The following is a 17,190-nucleotide window of genomic DNA, read 5'->3' on the forward strand; positions in this document are numbered from 1 at the left end:
GTGCCCGGTGTTGACCACGGTGTGACATTATCTGTGAGGATGGTGCCCGGTTTGTTGACTGCAGTGTGGCCTCGTCTGTGAGGACGGTGCCTGGCGTTGACTGTGGTATGATGTCTTTGAAAGTGATCCAGAGGCTCAGCTCCTTTATGGACCTCAGAGAAAGTGCGGTCTCAGGTCCCATGTGCTGAGACCAGTAGAACTATAAAGAGAAGTGAAGAGTGAGCCCCAAATTCAGATAGTCTTACCCCGGTGCAAGGAGGGGCGCACCAAAGTCTTAGGAATGCTCTCTCATTTAAACTGATCAGCAGCCGTGCAGTTGGTAAACGGGTCACTCAGCAGAATACAGAAGGGCTTTCCTTGTGTGCAACCCATGCCTCGAAGTGGGAACGGGCTGTTTTGCCTGCAGCGTGTGAGATGAAGAATGGGCTTGGGTGACCCGCAGGGAAGTTGTTTCCCCGTGGGGACCACACTGCTAGCAGGCGAGCTGAGGACCAGTGTGGAAGGTGCCTGTGAGCCTGGGGGTGGGCTGGGCAGACAGACCTCACTGGGCGCTGGTGCTGTGTAAGCCGGGAGGGGTGGTCCCCGTGTTGGAAGGGGCCATTGGGAGAAGGGGTGCAGTGTGGGGACTGGTGCAGGGGGCCAGTTCAGGCTGAGCGGATGATGCCTGTGAGCAGACATGGGACCTGGGGCTGCAGGCCAGGAGGCAGGGCTGGGGAGCCATGTAGGAGAGGGAGGCGTGCGCCTGCACAGAGGATGCTGTGAGTGGAGAGCCTGCTGGGTGAGATGGGGGAGGTGTGGGATGGCCCACCCTGTCAGCCTGTCTTCTCGTTGAAACAGCTTTTTTCAAGTACCAGCAAAAACTGAGATTTTAAATGTTTTCTGTTCCATTTCTACTACTAGAGAGTAACACCTACTCTCTTTTTAGGGTTAGGTAGCTGTGAGCATTGCTTGTAGGACATTTACCACGGATTTGTGTTCATAGTAGATACACTCTCAGCAGACGAGTCACGCGGGACCTGAGGGTTTCCTGTCCGGAAGCTGCTCAAGTTTCGAGCAGATTCTTAACCTGTGTCGCTGCCATTGTGGTTCTAAGTGCAAAGGAGCAGGGCCGCCGATCCACAAGTCAGGGTGGAGTACGGCCAGCTGTGAGCCAGCCTTCATCCAGCGTGCTCTCCCCGGCCAGCTCTCCTTCAGGCCGCCTGACCATACAGAGCCGGGGCCAGCAGCAGTGGGTGGCGAGTGGAGAGGGTGGGCGTACCGGGCCCGTGTGCTCGCAAGCAGTGTTGTGCTCTGGTTGGTTTTCTAGTCTCAGAAGGTAGGTCACAGACACACCTGCATGGGGAAGATGCCCTTGCTCCCGTCGGTGTGGCTGTGTTTTCATTAGCGCTTGTTTGCTGTCTTGTTCACTCGATAGCACTTTTGAAGAACTTCTTTCTCCAAAATAGATATGTGAGTGTGTATAGCAATCCTTCTCCATCAGAGGGCAGACAGACTGAAAACCAGAATCACAGAAAACTAACCAATCTGGTCACATGGCCCACAGCCTCATCTAATTCAATGAAACTATGAGCCATGCCCTGTAGGGCCACCCAAGACGGACGGGTCATGGTGGAGAGTTCTGACAAAACGTGGTCCACTGGAGAAGGGAATGGCAAACCACTCCAGTATTCTTTGAGAACCCCATGAACAGCATGAAAAGACAAAGAGGTATGATACTGAAAGATGAACTCCCTGGGTCGGTGGGTGCGCAATATGCCTACTGGAGATCAGTGGAGAAATCCAGAAAGAATGAAGAGACGGAGCCAAAGCAAAAACAGTACCCAGTTGTGGATGTGACTGGTGATGGAAGTAAAGTCCGATGCTGTGAAGAGCAATATAGGAACCTCAAATGTTAGATCCATAAATCAAGGCAAATTGGAAGTGGTTAAACAGGAGATGGCAAGAGTAAACATTGACATTTTAGGAATCTGCGAACTAAAATGGAATGAAATGAGTGAATTTAACTCAGATGACCATTATATCTACTACTGTGGGCGAGAATCCCTTAGAAGAAATGGAGTAGCCATCATAGTCAACAAGAGAGTCCAAAATGCGGTACTTGGAGGCAGTCTTAAAAACGACAGAATGATCTCTGTTCGTATCCAAAGCAAACCATTCAGTATCACAGTAATTCACGTCTATGCCCCAACCAGTAATGCTGAAGAAGTTGAACAGTGCTATGAAGACCTACAAGACCTTGTAGTACTAACACCCCAAAAAGATGTTCTTTCATTATAGGGGACTGGAATGCAAAAGTGGGAAGTGAAGAAATACCTGGAGTAACAGGCAAATCTGGCCTTGGAGTACAGAATGAAGCAGGGCAAAGGCTAATAGAGTTTTGCCAAGAGAGCGCACTGGTCATAGCAAACACCCTCTTCCAACAACACAAGAGAAGACTCTACACATGAACATCACCAGATGGTCAACACTGAAATCAGATTGATTGTATTCTTTGCAGCCAAAGATGGAGAACCTCTATACAGTCAGCAAAAACAAGACCAGGAGCTGACTGTGGCTCAGATTATGAACTCCTTATTGCCAAATTCAGACTTAAATTGAAGGAAGTAGGGAAAACCACTAGACCATTCAGGTATGACCTAAATCAAATCCCTTACAATTATACAGTGAAAGTGAGAAATAGATTCAACGGATTAGATCTGATAGATAGAGGGCCTGTTGAACTATGGACGGAGGTTCGTGAGAGGGATCAAGACCATCCCCAAGGGAAAAGAAATGTAAAAAGGCAAAATGGTTGTCTGAGGAGGCCTTACAAATAGCTGTGAAAACAAGAGAATCGAAAGGCAAAGGAGAAAAGGAAAGATATACCCATTTGAATGCAGAGTTCCAAAGAATAGCAAGGAGAGATAAGAAAGCCTTCCTCAGTGATCAGTGCAAAGAAATAGAGGAAAACAATAGAATGGGAAAGACTAGAGATCTCTTCAAGAAAATTAGAGATACCAAGGGAACCTTTCATGCAAAGATGGACTCAATAAAGGACGGAAGTGGTATAGGCCTAACAGAAGCAGAAGATATTAAAAAGAGGTGGCAAGAATACACGGAATAACTATGTGAAAAAGATCTTCACGACCCAGATAATCACGATGGTGTGATCATTCACCTAGAGCCAGACATCCTGGAATGTGAAGTCAAGTGGGCCTTACAAAGCATCACTACAAACAGAGCTAGTGGAGGTGATGGAATTCCAGTTGAGCTATTTCAAATTCTAAAAGATGATGCTGTGAAAGTGCTGCACTCAATATGCCAGCAAATTTGGAAAACTCAGTGGTGGCCACAGGACTGGAAAAGGTCAGTTTTCATTCCAATCCCAAAGAAAGGCAATGCCAAAGAATGCTCAAACTACTGCACAATTGCACTCGTCTCACACGCTAACAAATTAATGCTCAAAATTCTCCAAGCCACACTTCAACAGTACATGAACTGTGAAATTCCAGATGTTCAAGCAGATTTAGAAAAGGCAGAGGAATCAGAGATCAAATTGCCAACATCTGTTGGATCATAGAAAAAGCAAGAGAGTTCCAGAAAAACATCTACTTCTGTTTTATTGACTATACCAAAGCCTTTGACTGTGTGGATCACAACAAACTGTGGGAAATTCTTAAAGAGATGGGAATACTGGACCACCCAACCTGCCTCCTGAGAAATCTGTATGCAGGTCAAGAAACAACAGTTAGAACTGAACATGGAACAACAGACTGGTTCCAAATCAGGAAAGGACTACAAGGCTGTATATTGTCACCCTGCTTATTTAACTTATATACAGAGTGCATCACGAGAAATGCTGGACTGGATGAAGCACAAGCTGGAATCAAGATTGGCAGGAGAAATATCAATAACCTCAGATACGCAGATGACACCACCCTTATGGCAGAAAGTGAAGAAGAACTAAAGAGCCTCTTGATGAAAGTGAAAGAAGAGTGAAAGAGTTGGCTTAAAACTCAACATTCAGAAGACTAAGATCATGGCATCCAGTCCCCTCACTTTATGGCAAATAGTTGGGGAAACAGTGTAAACAGAGACAGAGTTTATTTTGGGGAGCTCCAAAATCACTGTAGATGGTGACTGCAGCCATGAAATTAAAAGACATTTGTTCCTTGGAAGAAAAGTTATGACCAAGCTAGACAGCACATTAAAAAGCAGAGACATTTCTTTGCCAAAAAAGTCCGTCTAGTCAGAGCTATAGCTTTTTCAGTAGTCATGAATGGATTTGAGAGTTGAACTATAAAGAAAGCTGAGTGCCGAAGAATTGATGCTTTTGAACTGTGTTGTTGGAGAAGACTCTTGAGAGTCCCTTGGACTGCAAGGAGATCCAGCCAGTCCATCCTAAAGGAAATCCGTCCTGAATAGTCATTGGAAGGACTGATGTTGAAGCTGAAATTCCAATACTTTGGCCACCTGATGCAAAGAACTGACTCGTTGGAAAGACCCTGATGCTGGGAAAGATTGAAAGCAGGAGGAGAAGGAGACGTCAGAGGATGAGATGGTTGGATGGCATCACCGCCTAGAGGGACATGAGTTTGAGTAAACTCCAGGAGTTGGTGATGGATAGAGAGTCCTGCCGTATTGCATTCCATGGAGTTGCAAAGAGTCAGACATGACTGAGTGACTGATCTGAATTGAACTGAATTATAGAAATCCATGTAGGTATCTGACATTTGTGCATTCAAGCAGATGAAGAATTAGGTTTTTATAGCTTTACTTTTAAATATATCTTTCAGAGGTTTTCATCGCAGATATCACAAGTTTAGTTCACTTTGTATAAAATCATATCATAGCCTACTGACTTTATGTGGTGTCCAGTGTTGGTGGTTTTATTTGAAAAGGTCTAATTTTAAATTAACTGATAAAACACTAAGATAAGGAAATGTGTCTATTAAACGATTTCTACCATCTAGATTAAAATGGCAGATATTTTCTGATCGGTTATTTTTAAAGGAAGCCTGGTGAGAGAGCTTGATCAGGTGGGAGCTTTTATATATAAATCTGAGGTCTGCTTCTGACCTTGGCTCTTCTTCCCTCACACTCAGATGTTGGCTCAGGGAATGGCATAAAGGTTTCTTTCTTTCAGCGTGTTAAAAAAAAAAACAACAAAAAAACTGTCTATTAAAACAGTAGAACTAGACCCCAGGGTGGTTAAAAATTCGCAGTCCCTTTCCAGAGAGTCTAGCTTCAACCGTTTGCTAGAAATCCTCCTTTCTCCTGTTTAGTTTCTTCCCTGGGGAAGTAGTCATGTTTCCTCCTATTCTTATGCCTTGGCTCTTGAACAAACGAGAACAGTCTCCTGGGAGGTGAAGGCATGCCCAGGTGGCATAGTTTGGCCTACTTGACGTTGCTAAGCACATGTTAGATTAAACAGAACAATATTTATTTTTTTTCTCTTCAATACAAAGACCATATGGTGCCTATCTAGAAAAACCTAAGTGGTTAATTCCTTTCCTCTTTTGTTGCATAAACAACTGAGAAAATATTTACCTTCTCTGTCATGCTAGATTTATTTATGACTTTGTAACTAAAACACAGAAGTGTTATAAATTGAAACTTTAATCTCAAGATTGACTCATTTGCTAAAAATTTATATGGTTTCAGTTTGTGGGACAGCTGCAGCTCTAGAGTTCACTGATCTAAAACATGAGGAAGTCATATGACTTGCCCGGTTGTTTTTATAACATAGTCCTTGGCGCCAAGTCACCAACTTTCATTCTCATCTTGGTTTTCATGAATAGTTCTATGCTTTAAAAAAAATTTTTTTTGACTGCAGATTCACAAAGGCTAGGTCAAGTGAAATAAAAAGTCAGGATACTCATTTCTTCTTCACCAGATAGACTTTGTTTAGATGATACATGTGTCTTTTAAATTTGAGGATGTTTATGTTTCCAGAAGCTTCCGCCCTGGTGATTGTCCGAGTGGATTCTCCTCCATGGTGAGCGTGGGCAGGACGCAGGGAGCTCAGGATCCCGAGGGCTGTTCCCGGTGGCCTTTTATCTGGCCCTGGGGTCTCGGGGGCAGCACCAGCCCTCTAAGAAGCCTCTGGCTGAGTTAGGTTAGTTGATGCTAAACTTGCATTTTAACTACATTTGAGGATGTCATAAATGCATGTAACCAGAAACCAAAAGGTGTGGAGGGTTTGCAGGCGGTCTCCCCTGCTCTGGGCCTTTCCGGGGGTGGGGCCCCGTGCCCCGTGGTATGTAGGTCTCCCCCTCTCGCCGGAGGATGGAACCTCTTTCCACAGGTGTAGAGGCACTTCTCATCCTTGGTCCTCCACATATTTCCTTCTAGCACTTCTTCCTTCTGCGGTCTTGTTTGTTACTTTTAAATCTAAGTTTCCGGTGGTGTAAGTCACCAGATTTGAAACCAACTTTACTTTTTCTAACTGGTTTTTTAAAAACCAACTTGCCCCTCTGATTTGAAAAGGTCTGCTTTGTGAGATTCTAAGATTTGTGTCTGAGTTTCCTTTTCAGGGCTCCTGCCAAGGCTGGATAATCACTTGTGAGGGTTTTTGTCTTTTGTGGGGTTTTTTTATTGTTTTTTTCTGTTTTTACACATAGGTGTCTTGCTTGACTTTTCCTCCGTGGATCTGCCTGTTCCTGTCACGCCGTCTTTGTTGGTGGTCTTCCTCTCAGGAGCGCCTCAGGCGTTTTGTTACTGTCCTCCTGTTGTTGTCTGGGCTTCTTTCTTGCTCTGGTGAGGGGCGCTCTCACTGCGCCTCCCCCCTTTTCTAGCTCTACCGGCGGCACTCCAGTGTGTTGATGTTGTGGCTGGCATTCTTGATGAAGGCCCTGCTGCCCTTGGTGCACGTTCACGGGATCGTAAAGGTTTCTAGGTGCCACTCTCTTAGGCAGAAATACATCCTCACACACATGTATGAAACCTCACAACATAGGTAAGTAATATTTTTGCTGCCCTTTTCAACATTTCTGTGACCCTCGTGTCCTTCACTGGTCCAGTGGCTTAAACTTTTTAAATTTTTTATTTTGTATTGGGTAGAGGCAGTCAATGTTGTCAGTGGTTTCAGGTGGGCCGCAAAGGGACTTAGGTGTACATAGACATGCATCCATTCTCCCCCATACTTCTCTCCCAACCAGGCTGCCACATAATGTTGAGCAGAGTTCCGTGTGCTGTATAGGAGGTCTTTGTTGATTATTCACTTTCAATATAGCAGTCTGTACATGACCTTTCCAGACTCCCCAACTATCCCTTCCTCTTCCCATCCTTCCCTGTAACTATAAGTTGGTTCTCTAAGTCTGTGAGTCTATTTTAGTTTTGTAAGTAAGTTCATTTGTATCATTTCTTTTTGGATTCTGTATATAAGTGATGTCATATGCTAGTTCTCCTCTGACTTCACTCAGTATGATGATCTCTGGGTCCATCCATGTTGCTGCAAATGGCATTATTTCACTCTTCTTTATGGCTGAGTAGTATTCCATTGCATACATATACCCCATTTTTATCCATCCCTCTGCTGATGGACATTTAGGTTGCTTCCACGTCTTGGCTATTGTAAACAGTGCCGCAGTGAACACTGGAGTGCACATATCCTTTTGGATCGTGTTTTTCTCCGGATGCATGCCCAGGAGTGGGACTGCAGGGGCATGTGGGAGGTCTGTTTTTAGTTTTTTACGGAACCTCCTTACTGCTTTCTCCAGGGACTGCACCAGTTTACATTCCCACAGGCAGCGTAGGGTGTTCCCTTCTTTCCATGCCCTCTCCAGCATTTGTTGTTTGTGCAGTTTTTGATGATGGCCATTCTGGCTGGTGTAAGGCAATATCTCATAGTTTTTATTTGCATTTTTCTAATAATCATTGATGTCGAACATCTTTTCATGTGCCTCTTGGTTGTTTGTATGTCTTCTTAGGAGAAATGTCTGTTTAGGACTTGTGCTCATTTTTTTTTTTTTTTTTTTTGAGTGGGTTTTGTTTGTTTTTGATGCTGTTAAGTGTCTTGAGCTATTTGTAAATTTTGGAGAATAGTCGCTTATTGGTCACATAAATTGGCAAATATTTTTTCCCAGTTTGTGGGTTGTCTTTTGTTGTTTTGTTTCTTGTTTCCTTTACTATGCAAAAACTTTTGATTTTGAGTAGGTCCCATTTATTTTTGTTTTTATTTCCATTATTCTGGGAGATGGATCAAAAAAAGATGTTGCTGTTATTTTATGTCAGGGTGTTCTTTCTGTGTGTTCCTCTAGGAGTTGTATAGTGTCCACTCTTGTGTTTAGGTCTTTAATCTGTTTCGAGCTTATTCTTGTGCATGGAGTGAAGGAATGATCTCATCTCATTTTTCTACATGTGGCTGTCCACTTTTCCCAGCACTATTTGTTGAAGAGACTGTCTTTCCAGCACTGTGTAGTTTTGCCTCCTTGGTCATGGGTTGATTGACCGTTGGTGCCTGGGATTATTTCCGGGTCCTTCTGTCTTGTTCCATTGATCTGTATTTCTGTTTTTGTACCAGCTGATGGCTGTAGCTTTGTAGTATAGTCTGAAGTCAGGAAATCTGATTCCTCCAGGTCTGTTTTTCTTTTTCCAGATTGCTTTGGCTGTTCAGTGTCTTTTGTGTGTCCTTGACAAATTTTGACTTTTTTTGTTGTTGTTCTGGTTCTGTGAAAAATGCCATTGGTAATTTGATAGGAATTGCATTGAATTTGTAGATTGAGTGGCTTGAACTTATAAAATCACGCCAAATAACACTGAAGACGTTGAACACCCTGGTTGTATCCACGGTTTCAGTGGAATATTTCTGGCTGGATTTGAGAGCGAGCCTGTATGTGTGTTTGAGAGGCTGTTCCTGGGTCAGGAGGCATGTATTCCAACCACGAAGGCAGGAGTGAGGAGTGAGGTGTGGACCCAGGCAGGGCAGCTGGAGTTTGGGGGACGGGGCAGGCGAGGTCACCCCACGTGGCGGTGGTGCAGCAGATGCTCGAGACTTGGTCACTGCTCTGTAACGTGAGCACTGACTCAAGTGGTCATCGTGAAGACCAAGTGAGATCACTCGTGTGGAAGCATGCAGCCTAGAGCCTGGTGAGAGCACAGTGAGCGGTAAGCAGTAGTGTTCTCATCAGTGTAACGTGGTTACCGAAGGGGGATTTCATCTCTGCATGTGGGGCGGCTGCAGCAGGAGAATCAGGTTCACACATATAAGGAGACGGACACCCCTGCCTGTGGTCAGGATGCTGAGGCTGACCCCTGACCAGAAGGATGGCCGTGGGCCGGGCCTCCTGCGTCCCGTGACAGCGCCCACAGCCACGTGCTCCACACTGATGGCGGGTCTGCCCTGAGAACCTGCGTCCCCAACCAGGTTATTGTGTGTGAGAGGAGTTTCCCGTGGAGTTGCTTACTCTCGGTTTGTCGTGTGTACAGTTAGTAATTGTGGAATTGAGCACCCTGCTGCATGCTCTATTCAATACACTCGCCCTTCAGGTCCTTCTCTTCACGTGTGTGTGTTTTCAGAGTCTCAGGGAAGCTTTGAAATGCTTGCTGATTTATGGAGAGTGAAAGTGAACCAGACTTTCTCAGAACATTTAGAAAATTCAGACACTTAAAAGCTAAAAAGCATAAAATCAAACAATATTTGAAATGATTTACACAACTTCAGCAATAACATTTTTCCACCTAAGCCAGCATGCAGTCTAAACAGCCCTTCATGTGGCTCAGTCCTTTACATGAGCACAGTGGAGGTCTATAAATCAGATGGTAGTTTACATTTATCTCACACTTTTTCTAACTCATTGTCCTTCTTAAACTTAGTGTATCCTTCAAAAAGTCAAACCAGTTCTGTAGAGAATAAGTTAAAGTAAATAAATAAATACATAAGATTCTGGAGAATAATATCTAGCCACAGCTGAGTTTAGAGAAAAGATTTAGAAAGAAATAAGAGGACATCAGTTCTTTTCAGCCTTCAAGAAGCCACTGCTCACACCCGACCTTCAGGAGATCACACCTTGACCTTCAAATCCTGGAGCTGAGAAGCCGCCTCGCAGGGCTCCTGTTGTTACTACCTTGTGAAGTGATGGTACCTGAGGACTTTTATGTGAAAAGTTCCAATAATGCTTAGGTGCTAACTTTTTATCCAACACTTGTTTTGAGTTGCAGTAATATGCACTGTTGGGCATTGCCCAGGGTTTCCATATGTTTCAAGCATAAATACAGCAGTTTTTTTTTTTTTTTTTTGTAAGAAATTGCTAAAAGCTGTTACATCAGGAATGTTGGAGATTCTTCAGATGAGATCATCAGGGAAGACTGATGACAGGGCGATTGAAAGCAGGCAGCCCTCGCGGTTTCAGGGGCTCGGTCACGTGTTACGTGTCATTTCCTCTGTACAGAATGAATGAAGGGACCGGCCTGCAGGTGATGTGGCATTGTGAGCCCCGTGCTGCACTTCCGGTACGGGCCCCCTCAGGGTGGGGGCGGGGACCCCCAGCTGTGCATGGCAGGACGGGGATGGGGAGGGTGTTCTCACCTCTGTAGAAATCAGGTCTCATCTCATCACTCTTAGTTAGACACATATCCACTGCAGCCTGCTGCGGTCTACAAATGAAGTTATAGCAGGCACTTTTAATATGATCCGAAGGGATTGTTCACTGTGCGAATTAAGTAAGTTTGCAAAGCAGCAATTATTCACACCAAGGCCGTTGGGTACAGATCATGGAAAGTTAGTGGTCTGATAGGCAGGAGCCAGTTAAGTGAAGAGTTTCCTGTGTGGACACCAGATTTCACAGGTTTCAGGGACAGCACATGACTGAGAATTAACTGCCCTGAGTCACCCATGCACCTCAGCCTGATCCCAGGAAAAGTTAATGAAAATTAGTAACATTTTCCATTTTGTGTTTTCACTTCAGAAATTCAGACTGTGTGTGTGTAGTCAGTACATTAATTAGTCATTTTTACCTGTTTGTTGACATCTTCATAATTTTAGAGATTCACGCATCTCAATTAATTAGATCACCATTATGTTTCCATGTTTCATCTGATAAGAACATTTCTATCTGAATTGGTTACATCTTTGTTCTGCTTATGGAGTTAGTTTTGACAGATGCATACTGGTATTTCCGTGGGGTTTTACTTTTTTTTTTTTTGCAGATCCTTCCCCCCCCCCATTTATATATAAATAGAATTGACAATGGAATTATTATTTTGGTTAGGTAGTTTGGAGTACTTTTTTTCTTAGACTGGGTCCAGTCTCCTTAAAATGAGCCATAAGTGTACCATTAGCAGAGAAAATGGTTTCTAGTTGTCATTAAGAACTTATTAAATTATCATACTGGTACTGTGGAAATCATTCAGACTTCTATGGTAATATGGAGAGGGGTTTGTTTTTATATACTGGAGAGCAGTGTCAACATTCTAGCTCGCTACCCCACTTGGGGTAGGGTCCTTGTGCGTCAGCTTCTCACAGCTGTCAACTCTAGGCCGCCCCCCCCCCCGTCGGGGGCCAGCAGTGTCAGCACCCTGGCATACTCATAGTGTAATGCTCTGACGTCAGCCTGCACAGGGGCTCTCCTTTTTAGCTGTAAAATAGCTGAGTGGTATCCTTTGATATGTGTTGAAGCCAACAGGATAGAAATTAATTTACAAGTTGTAGGGTCTAGTCTGAACTCGGGAACATGGCATGGGGATCTGTTTGAGGATCCATGGGATTTGAAGTCCAGGTGGCTGTAATCTTCACATGTGTTGGGAACACAGAAGGTCCCATAGTTAGAAATGCGGAGTGGGCAGTACGGAGGAACGGGGGTTGGGAGGGTGGGTGGAGAGCTCGGATTAGGACCCCGGGCTCTGCATCCTGTGTGCTGTCAGTTGGAGTCCAGGTGAAGTTGCTGCAACAAAGCCCCCAGAACATCTATTTCTGCTTTATTGACAATGCCAAAGCCTTTGACTGTGTGGATCACAATAAACTGTGGAAAATTCTGAAAGAGATGGGAATACCAGACCACCTGACCTGCCTCTTGAGAAATCTGTATGCAGGTCAGGAAGCAACAGTTAGAACTGGACATGGAACAACAGACTGATTCCAAATAGGAAAAGGAGTACGTCACGGCTGTATATTGTCACCCTGCTTATTTAACTTCTATGCAGAGTACATCATGAGAAATGCTGGACTGGAAGAAGCACAAGCTGGAATCAAGATTGCCGGGAGAAATATCAATAACCTCAGATATGCAGATGACACCACCCTTATGGCAGAAAGTGAAGAGGAACTAAAGAGCCTCTTGATGAAAGTAAAAGAGGAGAGTGAAAGAGTTGGCTTAAAGCTCAACATCCAGAAAACGAAGATCATGGCATCTGGTCCCATCACTTCATGGGAAATAGATGGGGAAACAGTGTCTGACTTTATTTTTGGGGGCTCCAAAATCACTGCAGATGGTGACTGCAGCCATGAAATTAAAAGACTCTTACTCCTTGGAAGAAAAGTTATGACCAACCTAGATAGTATGTTCAAAAGCAGAGACATTACTTTGCCAACTAAGGTCCATCTAGTCAAGGCTATGGTTTTTCCTGCGGTCATGTATGGATGTGAGAGTTGGACTGTGAAGAAGGCTGAGCACTGAAGAATTGATGCTTTTGAACTGTGGTGTTGGAGAAGACTCTTGAGAGTCCCTTGGACTGCAAGGAGATCCAACCAGTCCATTCTGAAGGAGATCAGCCCTGGGATTTCTTTGGCAGGAATGATGCTGAAGCTGAAACTCCAGTACTTTGGCCGCCTCATGAGAAGAGTTGACTCATTGGAAAAGACTGTGATTCTGGGAGGGATTGGGGGCAGGAGGAGAAGGGGACGACCCAGGATGAGATGGCTGGATGGCATCCCGGACTCGATGGACGTGAGTCTGGGTGAACTCCGGGAGATGGTGATAGACGGGAGGCCTGGCGTGCTGCGATTCATGGGTTCTCAAAGAGTCGGACATGACTGAGTGACTAAACTGAACTGAACTGACAGTGACTTAACTACTTAGTGACCAGAGTCTTTCAGTATTCATCTAAAGAACAGATCGTGGGCCACAGCCATTAGTTTCTGCAAAAGCCCCTAGGTCAACAATGTGTTAAGTGAGATAACCCCGAAGGCAGAGGCAAGCAGGTTGGGCCAGGGGCTCCTCCGCTTGTGGCTTCCCTGAGTCCCGGGTGTGGGTCTGGCCCTGCTTCTTCCAGGGGAGCAGGAAGGGAAAGAGGTTTCGGGGGTGAGCCACGGTCTTCTGAAGCACCTGGTCTGCACTTACACCCACTGCTGGCGCACGGCCACCCTGAGTCACCGGAGACCCAGGGCTCAGTGGTGCAGGCCAGGGCCAGCTGGGCAAGGCAGACTCGGGGATGCTGGGCAGGGCCTGCCCACGGCCTTGACCCACTTATGCTTTTGAGTGTGCTATGAAGTAGAAACTGTTTAATAATTATTAAAAATTATAAAATATTTGTAAAAATACCTTCCTCGAAAAATTTTCATGAAGACACAGGGATATACTTGAATAGTATTATTGGTATCCATTCTTAATTTTCAGTTTGTTTCTCTTGTTAATACTTCTGAACACAGCTCTAATTTTTTTTTCTTTTCCTGATAATTTTCTTCATTTACGGCCGCACTATCGTGGTTGCTGTGTGTGGGCTTTGTCTAGTTGTGGCGAGCAGGGGCTACTGTAGTTGAGAAGCTCGGGCCTCTCACTGCAGAGCACAGGCCCTCGGGCTCACGGTTGCGGCTCCCGGGCTCTAGAGCACAGGCTCGCTACTTCTGTGCTCGGGCTTCGTTGCTCCAAGGCACGCGGGATCTTCCCAGATCAGAAATTGAACCTGTGTCCCCTACACTGAGCCAGCAGGGAAGCCCAGCCCTCTGTTTCAAATAGATATCGGTGTGTGTCTTCTACTGCCATGCAACACGTCACCATGCACTCGTGGCTAAGCCAGCTCTCGGCTCCTGTGGCTGGGGTGGCAGTCGGGGTATTGGCTGGGCGGAGGTCTCACCTGGGGCTTGCCTGCTCCACCCGGGTTCTTGGCAGAATTCTCATGTTTGCAGGCTGACTTCTTGCTTGCTGTCAGCTGTTGGACCCTGTGCCCCTCAGGCCCCAAATGCCCCACCCAGACATCCCGTTCCTCTGCCGAGTCCTGATGGTCAGACCTACCCGCACTCATGGGGTGGAGGCCCATGCAAGCATCCACGGAGGACGGGGCCTGCAGGGAGCATCCACCATGGCGACTGGGTTTCTCCTAAAATCGCCTTATTCCAGACAGAATCCCTCTGTGTTTGGCACTGCTGTTTCACCAGTTTTGGTAAAATGTCAGTGGGGACTTTTTATTAGAAACACTTGCCTGTATGACTTCATGGAAACAGGTACACACATTGATAGAGAATATTCACCTGAGAAGGCAGGTGTGGCGGGGGTCCTCTGGTCCCCGCATGCTCGGGTGGACGCTCTGGACACCCAGGGCTGGGCCTCTAGGGACACAACCCGGGCAGAGTGCTGCTTGTGCAGGGGGCGGACAGCCCAGAGGGAAGGCTGCGCACAGGGCTGGCGCACGAGCACTCGCGGTCTTGCTGTCCTTCAGCCCTGCTCATGGCGGGGGCACGGGGCACGCCGGCCTCCGCCAGCCTGCGCGGTCCTGCTGGCCCCTGGCTTGTTGAGTCTGCGAGGCTTGACGGAGAGCGAATCGCACACGAGGAGACACCACGCAGATGCTGTACACAGTCCAAACCTGGCCTCTGGTGCCAAAGCCGGCTGCCAGTCTTAGAGCAACTGTCATATAGTGGAGGCAAGGAGCTCTTTAGGAAGAAAAACACCAGCTGTGCTTAAGAGTCAGCCTGAGGCCCTGATGTGTTCTTAGTGCCGCGGCGCCCTCTTGCTTGTGGGGCGGGTGTTGTTCCTGGGCGCCGCCCTCCTGGTCTCGGTCCAGAGTCCAGCCTGTGAGGAACCGCTGTGACACAGCTGTGAGGTGTGCGTCCTCTGTCCACCCCGCTGTTCACAGACAGCGGTGAGTGCCTCCTGTGACCCTGGACCTTGCTCTTAGGGAAATTTCAGCTCTGCGTGTGACCCAAACCAGGCCAGCTGTGTGGCGCTCGCGGGCCACGCTCAGGGCCCCGTGCCGCGGGGAGGGCCGGGGTGTCCTCAGGTCGGCCACTCCACTGACCCCAGGGGCTGTCTGTTTGTTGTTTGCAGCTTAGTCGATTAGGGAGAAGTTGTTTATCTAGTTAAACATGTATTGTGATGGTGAAACTCCATACTTTATTTTCCAGGGTGTGAAAGGATGTATTAGACAATGATTACCTTAGTTTAGAAACGTAGGCTTCAATTTTCTTTTCTCTCCTGTCAGCTGAAGCATCCATGAAGAGACAGTAGGATTACGCCTGCAGGTCAGGTTTGTTTCAGAGAAGCGCCTTCTGAGCACAGGCTCTGGTAGCAGCGGCTCTGCCCGGGGGCCACCCCTCGGGGTGAGCCCACTTCCTGCCAGGCAGCCGCGGCAGCTTATTTTCAGCTCCCATCCAGAGATAGCACGTGCCAGGAGTTTGCTGGGGGGAGGCTCTTCTGATGGTAACAGCGTCACTGTCGTCACTGCGGGCCTCCCAGACAGGATCGTGGACGTGTCCAGCTCGGAACTAATGCTCCTGCCATGAGGCTGGGCCTCCTCTCTCTGTTTCTGTCCGACCCGAGTCCAGCGGCAGTGAGCTTGTATAGGGCAGTCGGGGTCAGGGCGACTCTCCTGAGGCCTGTGCTGGGCTCGTGGCAGTCGCCTTCCTGCCCTCTCCTCCCTGGTCTCCCTGTCTTGTATGACCCACATAACCCAGTCCTGTTGGCCTTGGGCCGCCCCAGCAGCCTCATTTCAGAGGCCCATCTCCACGGTTGGTCTCACTCCAGGGTCCTGGGGGCCGAGCCCCAGCCTGCGGGCTGGTGGGGACTTGCTCCCCGGCTTCGAGTGTGACGACGTGGAGGGTGCCGGTGTGAGGGCCGCCCTGTCGGGGGAGACGGAGGGACATGTGTGCAGGCTCACCCTACCTGTGTCTCTTCTGTCCGGCAGGCCTGGCAGCTGCGCTTCAGCCACCTGGTGGGTTATGGCGCCAAGTACTACTCCTACCTGATGTCCAGGGCCGTGGCGTCCATGGTCTGGAGAGAGTGCTTCCGGCAAGACCCTTTCAACAGGTAACAGACGGGGGGGTTTCACGGCCCGCACCCCTGCATCCGAGGCCAGGTGCCCAGAACTTACCTGGACCCCGCAGGAAACTGGGCCACTGTGAGCCGGGCGTCCCCCCGGGGGCCAGAGAGGCCAGTTCCAGGTCACGAGTCCCGAGAAGGCGCATCCTTTGAAAGCAGAGCAGAGAGTCCCATCTGGGCTTGCAGTCTCTCAGGGCGTCCTTTCCCCTTGCCACACAGATGGTGGGGCTAAGGCGGGGGCCTCAGACGCCCCCAGCAGGTACACATCAGTCCCACATCCATGGCACAGAGTGTTCTCAGAGGGGAGACAGAGGCTCAGAAGGGCCCTGCGATTTGTTCAAGGCATCACAGTGAACAAACCAGACCAACATGAGGTCTGCTGATCCCTAGTCCTTCACTCCCCACAACCCCACCCCCCTCAGCTCTTCATGTCATTTGGCAAAGGCTTGAGTTTTCTCAGCAGTTAATAGTCATTCTCAGTTGAAGCTGAGGTAATAGAGTCTCTTAAGTGTTTTACAGCCCAGTGCCCACATGCTATTTCATCTCCCACCCTCTGCACCTCCGTGGACATTTGGGCTGCTGTTTAGATTTTATTACTTTCAAAGGCTCTAAATTGAATACCATGAATACCATGAATCAACTCTGGGGATTATAGTTCTTTACTGAAGATTTATATAAAATAGGCAAAATACTCTCTTGTTTAAAGGAATCACACTTTACTAGAAAACCGCATATCCTTAAGAACATGTGTTCCCCAGCATTTGTACCTTGTTTATGTACGCATTCTCGCCTAGACATGCAGTTGCTATAATTTTATGGACATGTAAAAGTAAGCTAGTAAAAATACTCATTGGACTAGAAAATGTCTAAGCTCTATCAAAAGATCCTTTTTGGTCCCTGTTCTGAAAAGTCTCCAGGCTGGAAGCCAGGCAGCAGAGCTGAGGCTGGCCGGGGCAGCCGCAGGCAGGCGGGCCTCTCGCTGCCTGTCCCTGGCCTCCGCCCATGGTCCTGTCTGGGGCAC

General features: G+C 47.3%; 1 protein-coding gene across 1 annotated transcript in view; it reads left to right on the top strand.

Moving 5' to 3' along the window:
• The window catches only part of LOC120882949 (mitochondrial intermediate peptidase), a 79,417-nt gene that overhangs the window by 46,945 nt on the left and 15,282 nt on the right, over positions 1–17,190 (top strand). The window contains exon 17 of the mRNA XM_040266784.1: positions 16,036–16,157. Coding sequence (XP_040122718.1) covers positions 16,036–16,157 — 122 coding nt within the window. The remainder of the gene's footprint in view (positions 1–16,035; positions 16,158–17,190) is intronic.

Source organism: Oryx dammah, unplaced genomic scaffold (genome assembly GCF_014754425.2).
Source record: "Oryx dammah isolate SB20612 unplaced genomic scaffold, SCBI_Odam_1.1 HiC_scaffold_24, whole genome shotgun sequence".
In the NCBI taxonomy this organism is placed as follows: domain Eukaryota; kingdom Metazoa; phylum Chordata; class Mammalia; order Artiodactyla; family Bovidae; genus Oryx; species Oryx dammah.